Here is a 23,202-nt window from a genome sequence, read left to right as displayed (position 1 = left end):
AGTTTCGAAGGCTTCTGCATTCAGAACATCTACCAATGATAGAAAAATAGATGGCAAAAGAACTGGTAGGAAATTACATGCATCCTCCCTTCAGGCTGCTTTACTGACTGTATACTCAAAGAGCAGTTTGATAAACACACAATGGAAACACCATTTTTAAAGGACTCTTCTTCTTAAGTAGTAGAGACTTCAGAAGATGTGAAAAGACAGTGTAGAAATTCAAGCCACATCTGCCCTTTTTAGAATTCACATTTAAAATTTCACAGAATAAGTCTGAAGGGCGAATTCAATTAACAGTCAGTTGGGGGGGGGGGGGTGAGACTCCCAGAGTCCTGCCCAGAAATCAGAGAAACAGCTTTGCTGAGGATCTTCAGTAAAGTAGCAGCAACTCGGGATCCAGTAGCTCAGGATCCAGTAACAATGTGCAGACAGGTTAACTGCTTAGAAACAACACACAAAAATCCCAACTAGATCTGGAATCGGGCTAAACTGTATTTATACGTCCAAAATCAGGAAGGGGCACAGAGCAACAGCAGAGGGAGTTGAAGACTTTTTATCTGACATGGCTGGCTAAGCACACAGGGTTCAAATCCCACCTTGCCTACAGAAAAACTGAATCCACTTTAGCACCTCAATCCTATGCACCATTACTTGGAAGCCCACCTATTCCTGGGGAGGGATGGTGGCTCAGTGGTAGAGCATCTGCTTGGGAAGCAGAAGGTCCCAGGTTCAATCCCTGGCATCTCCAACTAAAAAGGGTCCAGGCAAATAGGTGTGAAAAACCTCAGCTTGAGACCCTGGAGAGCCGCTGCCAGTCTGAGAAGACAATACTGACTTTGATGGACCAAGGGTCTGATTCAGTATAAGGCAGCTTCATATGTTCCTGCCCTGGCCTCAGTCTCCTCTCTGTAAGGCACAGAGGCTGCTAGTCTAAGCTGCAAGGCAGAGATGACCAAGAAAAAGCTGTGCAAGTTTTGGATATAATTTATTTGGAATGAACAGATACTGAAGTTTTTCCCTGTACCGTTTAAGTACAAATATTAAATTTCCCAATGAAGAATAAGTGAAAGCTTGCTTTGACTAGCATGAAGGGCACATTTTAGAGCAGCCCCCGGGCCCCTGCCGAGTGTTCTTGAAAAGCGGACAAGGCCAGGTGGAGCTTTTGCCCAACAACTTCTTGACCCTGATTGCCCACTGGAGATTTTGATCGGCTGTGCAGATTTTTAAAACCACCACACTGCGACATAATTCCAAAGGCACCTGCCAGCTCTAAAAGCTTAGGGACCCCTATTCTAGGGGGCGAAATTGCCACAGAGGCCCAAACTCTACTCTAGTGGCTTCCTGATGAAAAGCTGGGGGGAGGGGAGAGAGAGGCACAGCCAGCAGCACCTCCTTGCTTCCTCCCCCCCCCCCATCCAAGCAAGCACTGTTTCCATGCACTTGATCATCAGAGAAGAGACAGCAGCGGCCTCCGCAGCAGTCCCATTGGACACAGGACATTCTCACTGGGGTGCAACTGGGGGGAGGGGTTGCTACCTTGCGTTTAATGTTTGTCAGCAAGCTGAACTTGTCTCGCTTGAAAAATGGGTGCTGAAACTCAATGGCCGAGTTCTTCGCAGAAGTCATCATGCCATTTTCTAGGGCAACCACCTTCCGGAAGCCATCTGTGAAGGCATTTGAAAAGTTAACATTCTTCTGTGGCAATACAACAGGTGAGACTTTTAAATCTTTCCTTACGTTTAAGACTAGATCAGGAATTCATCCTGGGTCGGTTTTTTGAAACGTCTCAATCCTCATGCCGGTATTTCTGATTTTTTTTACTGATACAACAGGCTGCTCAAGATCTCACACTAATAATACCACAACATTCTAAAACACCCCCCCCCTTCCAAATTGGCTTGTTGCCCACTTCAGGACAAGGAGCTGCTGACATGCAAAATCTTACTAATTCTTGGCAGGTTTGGGCTGAACATTTCCCCATCAGCTGATACCGCAATACTCCCTTTAAGAGCAGGCTGTGCAAATACTGTTCATTTGAACCTAATTCAGTTACTCATATTTTACTTCGTTGCCCTACGTTTTGTAATATTTGTTAGCAACTTCTCGACCCTGTTATCTCTAATTTTTCTGGTCCTCCAGAAAGAATCACCCAGTATTTACTTGCTGACAAATCTTCCATATTGACCGAACTTGTAGCTGAGTATTTGGCTGTTGTATTACACAGACTATTAATATTTGACCAATGTTTACTACCATGCACTGTTTCTCTATTATATTGTCTTAACTACCCTTGGAGAGTATAACTTCTACTGCATTTTACTCATCTGATTCTGTTTCTACTTTTATTTCACTTTTTTATCCCATTAAAGGTTTTTGAATTCAAAAACAGCTCAAGCCTCCAGAGGTAGACCCAGGAGGGCAGCTGCGTTGGTCTGAAGCAGCAGAAAAAACTTCAAGTTCAGTCAGGCACCTTTAAGGCTAACGAAACTTTATTCAAGGGACATGAATACCTTGAGAAAACTTTGTTGGTCTCAAAGCTGCCTGACTGGAGTATTTTTCAGCCTCGGTTATTCGGTCTTTCACCAATCGCGGACTAGCGGGCGGGGGGGAGGAGTGGCGTTATTTGTACGTGAGGCTTACTCCTTTAGGGCGCTCCCGGCTCCAAAGATCGAGGGCATTGAATGTGCTGGCCTGGCATTGGAGGCTGGAGAGGGATTGGCGATCTGGCTGGTATACCGTACGCCTAACGCACCAGCCAGCGCCTTACCGTCCCTACTCGAGGCGGCGACAGGCTGGGTGCTGGAGCACCCAAGGCTGGTGATCCTGGGTGACTTCAACGTCCATGCTGATGACCCGGCCTCTAGTCAGGCGACGGTCCTGGTGTCATCCATGGCAACACTAGGACTCTCTCAATTTGTTGCAGCCCCCACTCACCAGGCCAGGCACATGTTAGACCTGATCTTTGCGGCCAGAGTTATGGTGGACGATATAACCACTGAAGTGGTGCCATGGTCGGACCACCTCGCCCTTAGGGCTCGTATGGATATGCCACCCCAAACCTGTTTAGGCGATGAGCCTATTATGGCTCACCCGTGGAGCCAAATGGACCCGAAACGGTTCCAAACAGCCCTGCGGGATCCCTGGCCCTCTGGCGATTCCCTCAATGGCCTGGTCGAGATATGGAATAGCCAACTATCTAGGGCCATTGACGAGATCGCACCTCGGCGCCCTCTACAGCCTCGGAATAGGCTGGCTCCGGAGTTGCGCCAGCTGAAACAAGGCCTCAGACGGCTAGAGAGGCAATGGCGACGCACCCGTGACAAAGTGACTAGAACATCTTATAGGGAGTTTATGAGGTCCTATGAGATGGCAATCAAGGCCGCAAAGAAAACATACTTTGCGACCAAGATTGCGTCTGCAAAGTCGCGCCCGGCACAATTATTTAGGATAATTCGGAATTTCACTACATTGCCACAAGGCAAGCCAAATGTTAAGGAATTGGAAATAGGCTGTGAGGCTTTTGCGAAATTTTTTGCAGACAAGGTCCAATCACTCCGCCATGACTGCCCTGCCATATTGGATACAGTGAGTGAACTCGAGGCTCCGTGCGTGTCTTCTAGTTTGATCCTGGACTGCTTCGACCCACTCAGCTCGGAGGAAGTTGACAGAATCCTTGTCACTGCACGCCCAACTACATGCAATCTGGACCCGTGCCCCTCCTGGTTAATTAAGACCTGCCGGGAAGAGCTAAGATGTCCTATACGGGACATCATAAATAGATCTCTTTCAGAGGGCTTCTTTCCAACGCCCCTGAAGGAGGCAGTGGTCCACCCCCTCCTGAAAAAAGTTACATCAGATCCGGCCGAATTGGCTCATTATCAGCCGGTCTCAAATTTGCCCTTTTGGGGCAAAATTATTGAGAGGGCTGTGGCGTTGCAGTTACAGAGCTTCTTGGATGACGCTTCCACCTTGGATCCATACCAGTCCGGCTTCTGCCCGGGCCATGGGGTGGAGACGGTGTTGGTTGCCCTCATGGATGATCTCCGGAGACATCTGGATCGAGGCGGCTCGGCGGTATTGCTGTTGTTAGACCTATCGGCTGCGTTCGATATGGTCGATCATCGGCTGCTGACCCGCCGCCTCACCGATGTAGGAATTCGGGGGCTAGCCTTACAGTGGCTTTCCTCCTTCCTGGAAGGTCGGGGACAAAGGGTGGCAGTTGGAGGAGAGGTGTCCCAGAGACGCCTACTTAATTGTGGGGTGCCTCAAGGGGCAGTTCTCTCCCCAATGTTGTTTAATATCTTTATGCGCCCCCTTGCCCAGATCGCCCAGAGACATGGGCTGGGTTGCCATCAGTACGCTGATGACACTCAGCTCTATCTATTGATGGGCGGCCGGACCGCCGACACCCCTATAAATTTGGACCGGGCATTGCAAGCCGTGGCGGATTGGATTAAGCTGAGTGGGCTGAAGCTGAATCCAGCGAAGACAGAGGTCCTTTGCGTGGGTCGCAGCGAGCTGTGGGGGGAGATTCCCCTACCGGTCTTTGACGGTGCGTCACTGATACCAGTGCGCAGGGTCAAGAGCCTGGGAGTGCTACTGGAGCCCTCCCTGACAATGGAGGCACAGATAGCAGCCACTGCTAAATCCGCCTTCTTCCATCTTAGAAGGGCGAGGCAGTTGGCCCCCTTCCTAGAACGTAGCGACCTAGCAACAGTGATCCATGCAATGGTCACCTCGAGATTAGACTACTGTAATGCCCTCTACATGGGGCTGCCCTTGTGCCGAACTCGGAAGTTGCAGATAGTGCAGAATGCGGCAGCCAGGCTGCTAGTAAGACTACCTTGGTGGGAACACGTGTGGCCTGGGCCGAGGGAGCTGCACTGGCTTCCAATTGTATTCCGAGTTCGCTACAAGGTGCTGGTTATTACCTTTAAAGCCCTATATGGCCGAGGACCTGCCTACCTTAGGGACCGCCTCTCTCCATATGTTCCCCAGAGAGCACTGAGATCCAGCTCCCAAAGTCTTTTAAAAATCCCTGGACCAAAGGAGGCCAAACTGAAAGTAACGAGGGAGCAGGCTTTCTCGGTAATGGCTCCCCACTGGTGGAATCAGCTACCGGAGGAGGTGCGAGCCCTGCGGGACTTTAACCAGTTCCGCAGGGCTTGCAAAACCACCCTCTTCCAACAAGCCTGTAAGGAACCCTAATATCTAGCCATATGGATACACGCCTTATTGAATGTAGCACCTTTAATTTATTGTAGTTTTTAAAAATTTTATGTAACTGTTTTAATTGTTATTTATTAACTGAATTTTATAATTGACTTGCATAATAATCATGGTACATACCATGTCTTGTTAGCCGCCCTGAGCCTGCTTCGGCGGGGAGGGCGGGATATAAATAAAATTTATTATTATTAGTCTATAAACATTTTCATTAGTATACTGCCTGAGGTTTTGCATTACCATCATTGAGTCTTTCAGTGGAATTCTACTTAAAATCTGAGGTACATTTTTGAGTTCTGTGTTTGAATTGAGGTATGTGGAGAATGCCATTTTAGGCCTGTGTTTAACTGGAGGCAGGCTTTGGGGCCTAGTCTCTTCCTCCTGTCTGGAAGCAGCAATTCTGAGGAGGCCTCCTAGAGAGACAGGAAGTCTTTCAGGCTGGTTTCCCAGAAGGCTGCAGGAGGGTAAACCAGTTCCTTCGGGGGGAGGGGGAACTGGGTGATATATTGGAGATTTTGGGTGGGAAGCCGGCGGTTTTCGTTCAGTCAGTTCAGCTGAGTTGGTGAGTCTGTCTGTTCTGGAAGGTGTGGTCAGGGCAAGTATTAGAATAAGGAGAGAAGGAGCATTTTTTCCCCTAATATGATTTGTTGCTTCAGTTCACTTTTTAAAAATGCCTGTAAATAGTTATATAATGTAAATAAATATTTTTTTTGTTATAATCTTGAGTCACTCTGTGCCACATAGTTTCCCCCACTGCCTTAGAGCTCGCTACTGTAAGAGGAGAGTCCTGGGAAGGGGAAAGGCATGCAGTTGGCAAGGGTGCCAATCCTCCAGGGGTCTCCCAAAGAAGGACTTTGGTCTCTCTGATAACCAGGTGCTGGGCTGCCAGAGGACCTTGAGGCCAGACCTCAGAACTGGCAAGGGGGACTGGGAGTCCTCTTCCTCTCAGTCACGAACTCCTAAATTGAGCAGGTGGTGGCAACGCACCCAAGTGGCAGGAAGACTAGCTCCCTCCAAGAGTTGGCAACCCAAAAGAATTGACGGGACTGGGTCTGAAGGCTGAATCGGGCCGGTTCCGTCACAAGGTACATTTTGAGTTCTGTGCAAGTAACAGATACTTACAGATGTTGAGCTGACGAATAAAGCTGGACAGGTTGTTGTGTTTGAAGTACTTGGGAAGCAACTCTTTTGCAAACCTCTGCTCATCCAGAATGCTAAAGTTCTGTCCATTCTAGAGGAAAAGGAGAAATGCCACAATAAGGATGGCAAGGAAAACAGTCCTGAGCCACAGACACACGATCCACACATCAAGCCACATTTTAATTCACTAGGAAGTGCTCTTGTAAGAGAAAAGGGGGGAAAGAGACACAAAGCATCATGGTGCAACAATTAGTACGGGAGGTCAGCAGGCCAGAAACTGGAGGTTCAACTTTCCTCTTGCCTGGAAAACTCACAAAGGCAAGTGTGGGAAGCTCCCAGCACTTCCTTGGCCTCCCATACCTTAAAAGGCTTCTGAGTGGATAAACAAACACTTTAACAAGAACAGAGGTTATTAAATATCATCACAATACTAGAGACAGCAAAGGAATATTCTACAATAAACTGAACTCTGGGAGACTCAGAAAATATATCGTTAACGGGCAGTTCAGATATTAGACAAACCGTGTCAATTAAGGTCAAGTCATTTAACAACACAAGTTACAGAAAAGATTCCCTTATCATCCAACAATTTGATACTTATGCTAGTTAAAAAACAAATTAGCTGTTACCGTAAAACAGTGCGTTTAACTTTTTTTTTTTAAAAAGGTTGTAATGACTGTAACTTAGTAATGCTAGACAAGGTCTCGATAAATGTAAACAATTCGTGCATATTTCCCTCTTGAATGTTTTATCGTGGAGCTCCGGGCTCAGCCCACAGTTGCAAAAATAAAATAAAAATGAGATCAGAAACAAAGTGAGAAGCAGAAATCTGCTGGGCAGTTCCTGCAGTTCCAGCGGGAGGTCTGAAGGGAACTGTCTGGCACTAGGGCTGCAGCAGGAACAAGCCACCTCCCACCCCACTAAGACAGGACAGCAGCATTCAATGAATAAAAGACAGCAGCAACAGCGCCCGCCCTTGGCTTTGTGTAAAGTCTGACACTATCAAATAGGCAGGTGACTGGCAGTATTTCTGCCAATCCTAATGTAACAAAGATTACTTTGTTGTTGAAGGCTTCCTGATGTTGTCGAAAGAGTACTTATTTAGTAAGATTATGTGATGCCTCCGCACAGACCAGCTCAGGTTGGCTTACGGTATATGCGTCAGGTACAAGTTCCGGACAAGGATCTGTCTCTAACTTGTGGTTCAGGAACTGTCTATTGGTTTTCATAATGGTACTGTCATTGCTAATGAAGAATCAATAATCCAAAGTACATTCATGTCTCCATAACTATATTATTTCAGGTGTTCATACATGTATTCATTTCATGAACATCTATAATAATAATTCTCCTGCAGCATGGCCAAATCCAGCGCTGCCATTGGATAATATCTGAAATATTATAAGGACTCACACATCGTTCCAGCCAGTAGAATGTAGAAGTAGTACCACAGAAGAGAGAGCAAAAGCTAAGTACGGCTGCAAGGAGCTGAAGGATGAGAAAAGCCTTGCGAGAGAACTAAAAACAGCAGCCTAGCAGTGGGAAAAGTCTCATGAAGAATGATCCAATTGGAAAGCAGCTGTATGGCCTGCTTGTTTGGCTTTCATAGCCATTGCTCTGGGGAGACGTATCTGGAAAACATGAATTGCTTATTACTCGATCCCTCAGAGGCAAGAATTACCTTTTGGCTACTACGCAGGGAAGTTTCATGGTGAGCATGTCTGTAGCCTATGCATGACTAAGGCAGGCATGTTCAGGCAAACTAGAACATTACTTTGAATAGGCTAACTAGCAAATACAATAAGTTGAAAAGCTCAATAACTTGCCTCAAACCACAAGCTATTTGCTAAATCTCCTTCAGCCCCCCCCCGCCCCGCCGCCAACAGAGCCATGTAATTTTTAGCTCTGATGTATAAATCCTTTCTAAAATAGGTCGCTGCCCCAGATAGCTGGACTGTGGCCAGCACAGCTCAGAGCTTCCCAAAGGCTTCAGGGATGACCGAGAAGCAACAGCAACACACCCATTTTCAGCACAGAACAAGCTGGTAGAAGTTTTATTCAGGGAACACAAAACACTTTGGGAAGAATCAGATTTTGCCACACCTGCTCTTGCAGCCAGCATATGACACTTTATATCTCTTTTGCACCTGTAGAAACAGGACAAGCATCCCACTACCATGTAAGGACATCTTCTGCCCTGGCCTGGACCGCCCAGGCTCATCAGATCTCAGAAGCTAAGCAGGCTTGGCCCTGGCTGGTATTTGGATGGGAGACCTCCAAGGAACACCAGAGCCATGACATGGAGGAAGGCAATGGCAAACTACCTCTGAGCATCTCTTGCCTTGAAAACCCCACCAGAGGTCACCATAAATCCGCCATGGCTTGACATTCGTTTCTACCACCATGCACACCTGAGGAGATGCTGATGGCTGCCCTACACATGCAGCAGACCAGGTACACGTTATGGATGACCTCCGAGAGCAGCGATGCCATTGAAACAGCTGAAAACACAAAACTGGGAACGAAGCTGTGAAGAAGCGTCTTCCACCTGTGCATGTAAAAGCTGCAAAGCTGTTCTGCAGCTCCTCAAATTGGAAGGTGGTGAGAGACAGTGATCCAAGGTAATGGCATTTGCCACAAAGAGCACCTCTAGGCACAAGCTCCTAAGTTTGCTTTCAGCGGCCAGTAGGGCTTTTTAAGACTATGACCCTGCTGGGGTCAGACCAGCAGTCCTAATCTAGCATTCTGTTCCACATTGTGGCCAACCAGTTGCTACAGACAGCCAATGAACAAGGCCTTCCACTGAAGCTGCCTCCTAGCATTGCCCAGGGTCAATGGCGATCCTGGCAGCATTCCCCTTTCCCTCCAATTACCTCCATAGTGGCAACTGGATACTGGAGGGAAGGAGATGTAAGCCTGAGCCTGATGGAGGAATGCCTGGCTGTTCCTCTTCTGCTTCTGATGGCCTCTACGGTGGTTGTTGCCACCACAGACATACAGTAAACAAATGTATTCACATTGCTCAGTACTTCCAGAACACACTTTTAAAAATCATTATTTTAATAAGAAACCCTAACAAGAAAAAGTCACCGTAACTTTTTCTCAAGCAAACACTTGATAAAATCCTTCAAACCAGGAAAGTATTGTTATACTTAGATCCAGTCCATATTTGTAAATGAAGGCCTGGTATCCTACTGCTTTCTCACAGAGACTCAAGCAGATTACTCATGTAGGATGAGTACGATGATACATCTAACAAGCAATGTAACAGGAGTACGACTGGAGAAATCTGAAGAAAAACTGTTGGCTAAGCAAAGCATAAGTATTTAATGCAATAAGTAAATAATGCTGTCACTGCATTGTTTTCCACTGATGTAGCACCATTTTTCTGTGTTGTATCTTATTTGATTTATTTGATTTTATTTATAGCCCACCCTCCCTGTTGGAGCAGGCTCAGGGTGGCTCACAACAATAAAATAAACACAATCAGTTTAAAAATTACATAACATTAATACGACAATTTAAAATTCAATGATTAAACAATCATTAAAACAATCTGGTGCTGATATCATATGTAGTTGTTTCACATCCGATGGCTTCAGTGTTCTTACATTTTCTCCCACAATAACGGTAACTCTAGATCAGTTAAAGGCTAACCGGAAGAGTGTGGTTTTACAGGCCTTGCGGAACTGGGTGAGGTCCCACAAGGCCCTCACATCCTACGGTAGCTGGTTCCACCAGTAGGGGGCTGCTACCAAGAAAGCCCTCTCTCTGGTAGATATTAATCTTGCCTCCCTTGGCCCAGGGATCACTAGTAAGTACTCTCTGGGGAACATGTGGGGAGAGATGGTCCCTAAGGTAAGCAGGTCCTTGGCCATATAGGGCTTTAAAGGTAATGACCAGCACCTTGTAGCGAATCCAGTATACTACTGGAAACCAGTGCAGTTCCCACAGCCCCGGCTGTATGTGCTCCCACCTAGGAAGCCCTAATAGCAGCCCGGCTGCCGCGTTCTGCACTAGCTGGAGTTTCTGAGTTTGAGACAAGGGCAGCCCCAAGTAGAGGGGATTACAGTAGTCCAACCTTGAGGTGACAACTGCATGGATCACAGTTGCCAGGTCGTCGCACTCAAGGAAGGGGGCCAACTGTCTCATCCACCTAAGATGAAAAAATGTGGATTTGGTAGTGGCTGCTATCTGGGCCTCCATTGTCAAGGCAGGCTCTAGCAGCACCCCCAAGCTTCTAACCTTGTGTGCCGTTGTCAGTGGCTCACCATCAAAAGCTAGTAAGGGGATTTCCCTGCCCAGATCGCCACGACTCAGGTAAAGGACCTCTGTCTTCGTTGGATTCAGCTTCAGTTGGCTCCGCCTAAGCCAACCTGCAGCACCCGGTCCAGATTTTCTGGGACACAGCCAGACTGGCCGTCCATCAGTAGACCGAGCTGGGTGTCTTCAGCGTACTGATGGCAACCCAGCCAATACCTCCGGGATATCTGGGCAAGGGGGTGCATATAGATGTTAAACAACACCGGGGACACACTTAAGCGCATGCCTCCAGGACGACTCTCCCCCCCCCCCATCGCCACCCTTTGTCCCTGACCCTCCAGGAAGGAGGAAAGCCATTGGGAAGCCAACCCCTGAATCCCTGCGTCAGCGAGGCATCGGGACAGCAACCAATAGTTGACCGTATTGAACGCAGCCGATAGGTCTAACACCATCAGCACCGCTGAGCCGCCTCGATCCAGATGCCACTGGAGGTCATCCACCAGGGCGACCAGTACTGTCTGCATTCAGTAGCATGTCTAATATTTACACTTGCACCAGATTTTTGTAATGCTAGTTCTAGTATATTGGTTATTAGATGCCTCACCCTACAAATTACGTTGACTTGCAGTGTGGAATCTGCCTAATTTCAGCAAGAAAGGCAGACTATAAATACAGGAAATAAAAATAAAATAAACTTATTGAAGACAGGATACTTGGCAATGTTGTTTGGTATTGCACTGTCCTTACTGCAAGGGAGATCCAAGCATCATTCAGGAATCCACTCACAGCAGGGAAAGATCACTTCTCTGGGGACTTAGGAAGGCTTGTTCAAGTGCCATTGCACCAGAATGCTCACCTTCGCAACCTAGAACAACATTACTATAAATACAAGGATAATCCACAGATAACAATGAAAGGTACAGAGTGACCAATGTGAAAGAAAGGCGAAATTTTAATGTTATCCCCCTCCCCTTTGAACCACAAAACTGTGTTTAAGGCAGTCTTTAGCCTTCATATTAGCAAAACAGAAAGTAAAACTAAAACTCATCTTTTTCCTGTTTAACTGCAGATTAAAAACAAGATGGGATGAGACACATGCAAGAAGTACTTTCAGCAAGGCTCATGCTAGATGGATCAAGACACAAAATATCTGCTGTTCTCAGGGAAAACAGCAGCAACAGAACTTCCTCATTAAGAGCAAGTGAAAACCAGAGATGTCTTTCACATTCCACAGAATTCATCTGCAAAAAAGACACTGCTGGTGCAGGATTAGAAGAGACTTGAGCAAAATGTAAGAGTTTTAAGCAATGTTTCCTCTAAACTGAGTTAGTGTAAGCTAACTTACAGTTTTTTAGCCTCAGGCTCACACATTTTTGTCTTAGCTTAGGAAAAATGGTCCCAGAGCAAACTACTTATACTGTAGCTCACAACTTGAATGCCAGTAGTTCACAAAGAAGAATTGTTGCTCACAAGACTCCACAGCTTAGAGGGAGTATTGGTCTTCTTAAAATGGTGATCCAGGATGTATATTTGCAGACTAAGCAAGCTAGTTTGTACCATGTCTAAAAGAAGAAGATGAAGATTTTGGATTTATATCCCGCCCTATACTCTGAATCTCAGAGTTTCTGAGCAGTCAGAATCTCTTCTACCTTCCCCCACACACATAATAAACACCCGGTGAGATAGGTGGGGCTGAGAGTGCTTTTACAGCAGCTGCCTTTTCAAGGACAACTTCTATGAAAGCTCTGGCTGACCCAAGGCCATCTCAGCAGGTGCAAGTGGAGGAGTGGGGAATCAAACCTGGTTCTCCCAGATAAGAGAGCTCTGGCTGACCCAAGGCCATTCCAGCAGGTGCAAGTGGAGGAGGGGGGAATCAAACCCGGTTCTCCCAGATAAGAGAGCTGTGCCTGACCCAAGGCCATCTCAGCAGGTGCAAGTGGAGGAGTGGGGAATCAAACCTGGTTCTCCCAGATAAGAGTCGGCGCACTTATTCACTACACCAAACTGGCTCAAAAGAGCCACAGGTACACCAAAGAATTCTTGGATGAAGCAGTGACCAATCTGTTGAGAACACAAGTCCTGTTCATGTTTCAATCAGTGCACGTGTGTCTGTTTGTAAGAAAGACCCAATGTACATTCCCTCTAAAAATGAAACTGGGAAACAGTACCTGGATAAATGGGAGAGGGAGTGTTTTTTCATACATTCAGTTGCACAATGTGTTGAATGTAATGTGAGAAGTACCCAGCACAAGTACTTAAAAACATCAAGTGGGCGCTATACATATATTGTACATGTGCTCGCTGTAACTTGCAGACAAGTTTATTGAAGCCAGCAGTTGCTCAGTGCTAGAGGCCAATCCTAAAAATCACAGACATTCACAGGTTCAAAAGGAGAATGGTAACCTGCTTTGAGAACGTAGTTTTAGAAAACAGTGCAGAACGTTCAGGAAAATTATTTTTGTTACTTAAGGCCCCATGACCCTCGAGGAGACTAAACTTACCACTAATGGTTTAACCAGTCAAATGGATTCAACCAACTAAAACCCAGGCAAATAGTGAAGCCTTCTGTCAGCTTTGAAAATTGTTAGAAGCTGCTATGCAAGTGTCCCTATTGTCACAGAGAAACTCACATCAAACACCCTGCTAGAAATCATGGGTACACAAATGATACCATGAGACTGTCTTGGCTCTATAGAGCTATAAAGCAAAACCTATATTTTCTACATTTGTTGAGGCTCCTCCCCCTTCTGGTCCCCTGGGGAGGGAGGTAAAGAGCCAGAGCGGCCCCGTTCCCTGGATCCCCTGGGAGAAATACAAAAAAATCGCCTTTAAGAACAACAACTGCTAATGTTTTGGTGTTTTTTAAAAAAAATCTTTAATTGTGTCCTTTAAAAAGTTTATGTGTTTGCTACCAAATTTTAAATAGGTATCCATCCCGACAAGGTGTCATTCATGTCAGATCCGGCCTTCATAGCAAATGAGTTTGACACTCCCTGCCTAGACTACCCTAGGGAAGCTGCCCGCTACGTCTCTGCAGGAGTCACCACCCAGGGCATGACTCCAACAGGGATGGGGTGGCCAGTCTACTGACTGGGGGAACCCGGTGGCGACAGCAGAAGGCTTCTTGCTAGGGTTCCCAAATCCCCCGCCTGGGCGGGGGACCCCCGATTTGGAGCCTCCTCCCCCCGCTCGCCAGAAATCTGGAAAGCGGGGGGGGGGGGGGGGAATGGCGGCGCTTCCCACCTGCCCAATACAAGCTAAGCGCGAGCAGGCCTCTGGCTGGGTTCAGGCTGCCGATCGAGGTCTCGCGCCGCGCCAGCGGGGTGGGCTGGAGCTAAGCGCGCCTTCTCTGAGCCCTTTTCTTCTCTCCCTACCTCCTCCCACCTCAGCCCGGCTGTCTGGGGGCTCTTCCGCGCCCTGGTGGTGGAGCGCCGGCTGTCCCCGGAGGGAGGGAAGCTGGAGCGGCTGCAGCGGCATCTTGCTCGCGAGGAGGGCGACGGGGCGCGGGCAGCGGCCGCCTCGCTTGCAGCCTTCTTGCCCCGCAGCCCTCTCCGCCCTGCCCTGCCTGCGCACGGCCCCGAGGAGAAGGAGGCGGGCAGCCCCAGCGCCACCGACTGCAGCCTGGCCAGCCCTCCAGCAAGCGCCTGCCTTTCCGGGGAGCCCGCAGGCAAAGCGCCCTGGCCTCCCTCCTTTCCACGGAGCTTCAGGGAGCCCCGCCCCCACCGGGAAAAGACGGCAGCTTTGGAGGGAGGGAAGCTGGAGTGGCTGCAGCGGCGTCTTGCTCGCGAGGAGGGCGACGGGGTGCGGGCAGCGGCCGCCTCGCTTGTAGCCTTCCTTGCTCCGGAGGAGCCCTGACGCCAGGCAAGGAGCTGCGGGCGCTGCCATGGCCGAGATTGGCATCGACCAGTCCAAGCTGCCCGGCGTCAAGGAGGGTAAGGCGGCGGGGCTCCCACCAGGCGGGCCCTGCACTGCTGCCCTTGCTCCGTGGCCCTCTCCGCCCTGCCCTGCCTGCGCACGGCCCCGAGAAGGAGGCGGGCAGCCCCAGCGCCACCGACTGCAGCCCGGCCAGCCCTCCAGCAAGCGCTGCCTTTCCGGGGAGCCTGCAGGCAAAGCGCCCCGGCCTCCCTCCTTTACTACCAGGCCTGGGAGACACCCTCCCCGCAGCCAGGGGCCCGCTCAGGAGGGCTACCTTTCTCCAAGTGGGGCCTGGAGAGCTCCCGGAATGGCCACGGAGCTCCTGGCTGCAGGGAGCCCCGCCCCCACTGGGAAAAGACGGCAGCTTTGGAGGAGGGTGGGCGCCCTCGTGGGCATGGCTTGCATCCCCCCCCCCCCCAGGTCCCTGTCCTTAACAGACTCTGCCTCCAAAGCTTCAGGGGTTTCCCGACCTGGAGCTGGCAACCCGGCGCCTCCCCAATACAGATTGGAGCTTCTCTGTTTTGGCATTGGGAAGGGTTCAATTATACTTGTCACAGCCTTAATCCTGGCTCCACCCCCAAAGTCTCCTGGCTCCACCCCCAAAGTCCCCAGATGTTTCTTACATTGGACTTGGCAACCCTACTTCTTGCGAGGATGCAAAACCGCCTGCCTTCCCATGAGGCCGCCTGCCGCATCTCTGCACGAGTCACTGCCTTGGGCTCTCCTTCCGCGGCGGCCCCTGCACGCAAAACCCCTTCCTCCTCCTCCTCCTGCTGCCGGTCCCCGGGGCAGCCCCTCCTCTCTCTCCCCTGTGCACGCGGAGCAGCCAGGCGGCGGCGCGCCCTCACCCGGCTCCAGCAGATCACGGCGTCGCTTCCAGGGTCTTCCACGAGCGCCCAGAGCTTGGCCAGGAAGCCGGGCACCGCCGCGGCACCCCCGCCGCCGCCCACGACCCCCGAGGCCTCCGCCGCCGCCTTCTGCATCCCGCACTCCCTCCGGGCCCCGCCCCCAACGCGACGTCTGACGACAGCCAATGAGGGGCCGCGTCGCCTTGCTCACGCCTGCGCGAAGGCTCGCCACTACCGCGCATCCCCGAAAAGAGGCGCAGGCAAAGTTCTCCTGCCCGTCGTTGCGCAGCCCTTGGGCCTCCTTTTGCCTTCTGAGGGCTCCTGCTTACAAAGGGAGAGAGTGACATAGAGCCGGCCAGAGATGCGCGTTTTATAAGCACCCCCCCCATAAAGCTTTGCTGGGTCTCAAAGGTGCCAGTGGACCAAGCCCCGCCCCGCCAGGATTTCAGGCTTAGTGGCGCAAGAGCTGGGCCTGAAGGGAAGCGGCCGCTTTGTGCCTGGCTCTATGACCTTAACCCAATCGCTGCCGCCCAAACCCTTTAGCTTAGGCCGAACAATAGGCGGGGGGACCACGCAGCGTGAACAACAGAACAGAAACAAGGTTTATTTAAAAGATCGTTTCAGTGCAATATAAACAAACAAGGTGCATTAAACAGTAAAAGGGGCGAAGAGAAAATAAGCCAATGCCCTAACGCAGGGGTGGCCAACGGTAGCTCGCCAGACTTTTTTTTGCCTACAACTCCCATCAGCCCCAGCCATTGGCTATGCTGGCTGGGGCTAATGGGAGTTGTAGGCAAAAACGTCTGGAGAGTTACCATTGGCCACCCCTGGCCTAACACATCTGGACTTCCTGCACCTAGACTGTCTCAGTCAGACCTGGAGTCTGCCTCACCCTTCCCCAGCTCTGCCTCCTGAGAACCAAGGCTTCTCCTTCCCAGGCCTTTTATTCAAGCCTTCCTCTCTCTGATTGGCCTAAAATGGCACCAAAAGTTTCTGAGAGTTGTAGGCCCATCCCACTACTACCACTCAGGCTTTCCTGGGCCCACAGGCCTCGGTATAAGGAGGTAGATCATGACACTCTACCTCCCGCAAAAGTACAATCATAGAGTTGGAAGGGTCCTCCAGGTCATCTAGTCCAACCCCCTGCACAATGCAGGAAACTCACAAACACCTCCCCTTAAGTTCACAGGATCTTCATTGCTGTCAGATGGCCATTTAGCCTCTGTTTCAAAACCTCCAAGAAAGGAGAGCCCACCACCTCCCGAGGAAGCCTGTTCCACTGAGGGATCGCTCTAACTGTCAGGAAGTTCTTCCTAATGTTGAGCTGGAAACTCTTGATTTAATTTCAACCCGTTGGTTCTGGTCTTACCTTCCAGGGCCACAGAAAACAATTCCACACCCTCCTCTATAGGACAGCCCTTCAGGTACTTGAAGATGGTGATCATATCACCTCTCAGCCACCTCCTTTCCAGGCTAAACATCCCCAGCTCCTTCAACCTTTCCTCATAGGACTTTGTCTCCCGACCCCTCACCATCTTTGTCGCCCTTCTCTGGACCCGTTCCAGCTTGTCTATATCCTTCTTAAAATGTGGTGCCCAAAACTGAACACAATACTCCAGGTGAGGTTTTAACAGAGCAGAGTAAAGCGATACTATCACATCACGTGATCTGTACACTATACAGTGATCTGTTGATACAGCCCAAAATTGCATTTGCCTTTTTAGCCACCGCATCACGCTGTTGACTCATGTTCAGCGTATGATCCACTAAGACCCCTAGATCCTTTTCGCACATACTACTGCTAAGACAAGTCTCTCCCATCCTATAACTATGCATGGGATTTTCCCTACCTAAATGCAGAACTTTACATTTATCCCTGTTAAAATTCATTTTTTTGCTTTTAGTCCACTTTTCCAGCTTGTCAAGGTCATCCTGTATCCTGTTTCTGTCTTCTACTGTATTTGCAACCCCTCCCAATTTAGTATCATTGGCAAATTTAATAAGCATTCTCTCTATTCCTACATCCAAATCATTGATAAAGATGTTGAACAAGACAGGTCCCGGGACAGATCCTTGAGGCACTCCACTTGTCACTCCTCTCCAAGAGGATGAGGAACCATTCACAAGCACTCTTTGGGTGCGATCTGTCAACCAGTTACAGATCCACCTAAAGGTAACAGGATCCAAACCACATTTTACCAACTTGTCAACAAGGACAGCATGTGGAACCTTATCAAAAGCCTTACTGAAATCAAGATAAACGATGTCTACAGCATTCCCCTGATCCAGCAAGGTAGTCACTTTCTCAAAAAAAAAGAGATCAGATTAGTTTGACATGACTTGTTCTTGAGAAACCCATGCTGACTCTTAGTAATCACATCCATTAAGAACATAAGAGAAGCCATGTTGGATCAGGCCAATGGCCCACCTAGTCCAACACGCTGTGTCACACAGTGGCCAATATGTGTGTGTGTGTGTATGTGTGTGTGCGTGTATATACACACACACACATACATACATACATATACACACATATATATATTCTTTCTAAATGTTCCAGAACCAACTGTTTGATTATTTGTTCTAAAACTTTTCCAGGTATAGATGTCAAGCTGAAACATCGGTAATTACCTGGATCCTCTTTTTTCCCCTTCTTGAAGATGGGGACAACATTCGCCCGCCTCCAATCTTCCAGCACCTCTCCTGTTCTCCAAGAATTCTCAAAAATACTAGCCAGAGGCTCAGAAATTACTTCCGCAAGCTCTTTTAGAACCCTCGGATGCAGTTCATCTGGCCCTGAAGACTTAGTTTCATTTAAAGAAACTAGGTGTTTATGTACTACCCCTATGCTGATCCTAGATTGGAACTTCATACCCTCCTTATATGTTGTTTTTGCTCACAATACTCCACAGCTTAGAGGGAGCATTGATCCTGGTGGGCAGCCATGTTGGTCTGAAGCAGAAGAACAAAGTAGGAGTCCAGTAGCACCTTTTAAGACCAACAAAGTTTTATTCAGAATGGAAGCTTTCGTATGCATGCAGACTTCTTCAGACGAGTGTCAGATGCTTTGTTGAAATCCAGATGGGTCAGATCCACAGCATTCTCATGACTGAGGTACAAGAAATGTCACTTTCAGCAACCAGCAGTAGGGTTGCCAATCCCCAGGTGGGGGCAGGGGATCCCCCAGTTTGGAAGCCCTCCCCCCGCTTCAGGGTTGTCAGAAAGCGGGGGGAGGGGAGGGAAATGTCTGCTGGGAACTCTATTATTCCCTATAGAGTTTTATTCTCATAGAAAATCATGGAGAGTTGATCCGCGGGTATCTGGGGCTCTGGAGGGGCTGTTTTTTGGGATAGAGGCACCAAATTTTCAGCATAGCATCTAGTGCCTCTCCCCAAAATACCCCCCAAGTTTCAAAAGGATTGGACCAGGGGGTCCAATTCTATGAGCCCCAAAAGAAGGCGCCCCTATCCTTCATTATTTCCTATGGAAGGAAGGCATTGAAAAGGTGTGCTGTCCTTTTCAATGTGATGGCCAGAACTCCCTTTGGAGTACAATTATGCTTGTCACAGCCTTGATCTTGGCTCCACCCCTAATGCCTCCTGGCCCCACCCCCAAAGTCTCCTGGCTCCACCCCCAAAGTCCCCAGATATTTCTTGAATTGGACTTGGCAACCCTAACCAGCAGGCTCCTTTGTTTTCAGAGGATTTTGCTTGCCGTGGGGAAAGAGGCACAGCAAGTCGCAGCCCCGAAGCATTGGGGGAGGGGAGGGAAGAGCTCCAATGCCGGAACAAGCCTAGTGGGGAATCAGTACCACTCTCTTGTGGTTCTGTGTGGCCTGTAAGTGGTGTCAGTTCACAAACTGAGCTGAGGTTGTCTAAGTAGGGGGAAATAGCACAGGGGGAGAAGGCCATAGCCATTCTGCCTGTGTGGCCTGGTTGTGAGGAGAAAAAGGGCTCCTGTGAGTTGGGGGGAGGGGCAAAACTCCCAATGACAAATGTCAGGTTCGAGGCTCTTGTTCACCTACCTGGAGTCTTGTTAAAGCCAGACTTGAAGTTGTTTGACGGCACACAAACTTCTTGGGAGTGTGTAAAAAGACTCTCAGAATGGCCTGCAGCCTCCTTGAAATTCCCAGTTTGTCTAGCTATTGTACCCATCTTAGTCTGTCTAGCTATTATTTATTTGCTATTATATTATTTGCTTTATTTATACCCCACCTTTTCCCCATTAGGGAGTCAAGGTGGCTGATGTCATTCCCCTCTTCTCCATTTTATCTTCACAACAACCCCTGTGAGGTTAGATTAGGCAGAGAGTGTGTGACTGGCCCAAGGTCACCCAGCAAGCTTCCAAGGCAGAGGGAGGTTTCTAACCTGGGTAGTCGCTACACCACACTGGCTCTTTATCCATGTATGTACCTAATTCATAACCCAACTCTCTCTCCAGCCCCCATCCAACGTGCTGTAACATTTGTAATGTAATGTAAAATTTTATTTGTATCCCGCCCTCCCCCGCCGAAGCAGGCTTAGGGCGGCTAACAACATTTAAGGTGAACAACACAATAATAAAACAATAAATTCATATTAAATTCACATTAAAACCAATCAATGATTAAAACATTCCTAGATCTGATACTGGCGGTAAACATTATTAATCTGGCGGTAAACATTAATTTAGTCATTGGTGAACGCCTGTTTAAAGAGGACGGTCTTGCAGGCCCTGCGGAACTGGTCTAAGTTCCGCAGGGCCCGCACCTCCTCTGGGAGCTGGTTCCAGAGTTGTGGGGCCGCAGCGGAAAAGGCCCGAGTGCGGGTGCTTTGAAGTTTAACTTCTTTTGGCCCAGGGATATTCAGTCTGTTTTTTCCCATTGACCTCAGTGCTCTCTGGGGCTCATATGGGGAGAGACGGTCCCTCAGGTAGGTCGGTCCTTGGCCATATAGGGCTTTAAAGGTTATGACCAGCACTTTGTACTGGATCCGGTATACGATCGGCAGCCAGTGCAGTCCGCGCAGCCCTGGCCGCATATGCTCCCATCTTGGGAGACCAAGTAACAGCCTGGCCGCCGCATTCTGCACTAGCTGCAGCTCCCGGGTCCGGTACAGAGGCAGCCCCATGTAGAGAGCGTTACAGTAGTCCAGTTTTGAGGTGACCGTCGCATGGATCACCATTGCTAGGTCCCGACGCTCTAGGAAAGGGGCCAACTGCCTCGCCCGCCTCAGGTGGAAGAATGCTGACTTGGCAGTGGCTGTTATCTGGGCCTCCATTGATAATGAAGGCTCCAGTAAAACACCCAGGCTCTTTACCCGCTGCGCCGTCTTCAGCGGCGCCCCGTCAAAGGCCGGGAGGGATATTTCCTTTCCCAGAGTGCCACGACCCACATGGAGAACCTCTGTCTTCGCTGGATTTAACTTCAGCTCACTCAGTCTAAGCCACGTTGCAACAGCCCGCAAAGCCTGATCCAGGTTCCCCGGGGTGGAGGCGGGCCGTCCGTCCATTAGTAGATAGAGCTGGGTGTCATCTGCATATTGATGGCAACCCAGCCCAAATCTCCGGGCAATCTGGGCAAGGGGGCGCTTATAGATGTTGAATAACATCGGGGAGAGAACTGCTCCCTGGGGCACCCCACAATCAAGTGTGCGCCTCTGGGATCGCTCACCCCCAATCGCCACCCTCTGTCCCCGACCCATGAGGAAGGAGGAAAGCCATTGTAGGGCCAGCCCCTCAACCGCTATGTCGGCGAGGCGGTGGATCAGCAACTGATGGTCAACTGTATCAAATGCAGCCGACAGGTCTAGTAACAGGCCTAGTAACATCAGTATTGCCGCACCGCCTCGGTCCAGTTGCCCCGCCAGACCTTCCCTCCAGCAGCTTGGCAGTGTACTGTGAGAGCGCAACCCTTTGTGCCTTGGGTTCCATCCCTCCAGCTGATCTCTGGCAGTCTCACCACCAAGAACCCCTGCAGACGTCACATCCCACCCTTCCTCCAAGGGGCTCTCCTGTCCTCATTTCATCCTCAGAGCAACCCTGGGAGGTAGGTCGGGCTGAGAGTGGGGGCCTGGCCCAAGCCGTTGGGCTGGAGGGCGGGGGGGGGGGGGGGTGGAACAGGATCCTAATGCCACCCTCCACTCCCTGCATTGCAGGCGTGTGGAACATTCCATCAAGTCACAGCCAACGTAGGGTGGGCTTTCCAAGGCAAGAGACTTTCAGAGGTGGGGAGTTGCCTGCCTCTGCGCTGAGACCCTGGACCAGTCCTTGGTGGTCTCTCATCCAAGTCCTCACCAGAGGGGACCCTGCTTAGCTTCTGGGATCTAGCAGGTGAGGACAGATGTTCAGAGGTGCTTGGCCATCGGCCTGCCTTGGTGCTCTCCCATCCAAGTATTAGTCCTCAGGGCCAAACCTTCCAAAGCTGCTGAGATCAGGCTAGCCGGGCCCATCCAGGCCAGGGCAAGAGAGGAGCAGAGGTGCTTGGCCACTGCCTGCCTCTGTGCGGCACGACTGCACTTCCTGGGTGGCCCCTGGCCAAGGCTAACCCTGCTTAGCTCCTGATGGTGCGTTCACTTCACTAAAAGAGCCAGTTTACACCTGGGTTTTGGCTATTCTTACACAGTACAAATCCAGATGTAAAACGCACTATTTAGTGTAGTATGAACACACCATGTGGTCTGAGAAGATCAGGCCCTCCAGGTCAGGGTCCTCATGGTTTGCCCTTTGTTTTTATCCATATTTTCGCTGGCTGTCTTCCCCACCTTAACGTAATCCGTGGCCAGCCCTCATTAGGAACTCCACCTACCCTGCTTGCCCCTTGCCACTGAAACCTGGGGTGATAAGCTAATGGAGACTGCTGGGTCTTGCTGCTGACCGTGATGGTTCTGCAGCAGTAGCAGCAGCCAATCACGCACTCCCAAGGCACTACCCAGCCCCGCCAGACCGATACTCCAGCCCAGGCATCACCCTGTTTTATGGACGAGACTTTGCCCCCGTCCAGCTTCGGTAGCTCTGGTGCAGTTTTGTTGGTGCTTCAGGTGCTGAAAGGAAATGCTGGGGAGATATTTCTCAAGCCCTTCATGCTAGCCGCCAGCTGCCTTCTTTGGCAAAGGAAGAGAGACGTCTGTTCCTTTACTTCACTGAATGCTCTGCACTACCTTCTTGGCTGCAGGGCTAGGCACAGCGAGCAGTGCCAGTCTGACTGGGACTTCCTTCTCAGCAAAGGTGCAAAGGGCTGGGCTCTTGGTGGGGAGAACCTGAACGGGGGAGGGGGAGGAAGGGCTTGAGGTCTGGAAGTGGGATGTCAGGCTGCCGGACAGAGTGCGTAAGGCCTGAAATGTGGGTCGTGAAGGGTGCTCCCCTTGATCAGAGCAGCTGGTTCTGTAAGAGGGGGCCCTTTATCTGTACTAACGGCACAAGAATTTTGTACTCTCTGCCACTGAGAAGAAAGCCAAAGAATGAGGGCATTAATATTCTGTGGTAAGTGTTGATTCTCCCGTGGCAATGTGTTGTTGACCCCCTTTGATGGGAGGCAGGCTAGGACTGCTGCTGGATGGACCAGGAATGCTCTTTGATCAGCTCATCCACTGTTAAAAACGGCAGTCCTCTGCATATAACCTTGGGACTTGTCAGCCTGACTCAACACCCTGGAACCTACTTCTGAGGAAGTGTGCACAGGATTAGAACCGTGTGTAGGAGACACGACTGGTTTCCGCGTTTGACCATTTATTCATTTACACCCCGCCTCCCCCCCCCCACGGGGACCCAAAGCTTACGTCCTTCTCTTCTCCTCGATTTTATCCTCATGACAACCCGGTGAGGTAGGCAAGGC

General features: G+C 49.9%; 1 protein-coding gene across 1 annotated transcript in view; it reads right to left on the bottom strand.

Moving 5' to 3' along the window:
- Positions 1-15,527, bottom strand: part of LOC132579088 (heat shock factor protein 3-like) — a 38,705-nt gene extending 23,178 nt beyond the window's left edge. Inside the window, exons 1-3 of the mRNA XM_060249240.1 lie at positions 15,393-15,527; positions 6,349-6,457; positions 1,537-1,664 (exon numbers count right to left, since the gene is read on the bottom strand). Coding sequence (XP_060105223.1) covers positions 1,537-1,664; positions 6,349-6,457; positions 15,393-15,527 — 372 coding nt within the window. The remainder of the gene's footprint in view (positions 1-1,536; positions 1,665-6,348; positions 6,458-15,392) is intronic.
- Between the last annotated feature and the right edge of the window lie 7,675 nt (positions 15,528-23,202).

This window comes from Heteronotia binoei, chromosome 11, assembly GCF_032191835.1.
Source record: "Heteronotia binoei isolate CCM8104 ecotype False Entrance Well chromosome 11, APGP_CSIRO_Hbin_v1, whole genome shotgun sequence".
NCBI lineage: Eukaryota > Metazoa > Chordata > Lepidosauria > Squamata > Gekkonidae > Heteronotia > Heteronotia binoei.
The sequence above is the reverse complement of the archived record's forward strand: the minus strand, read 5'-3'. Positions and strand labels throughout refer to the sequence as shown.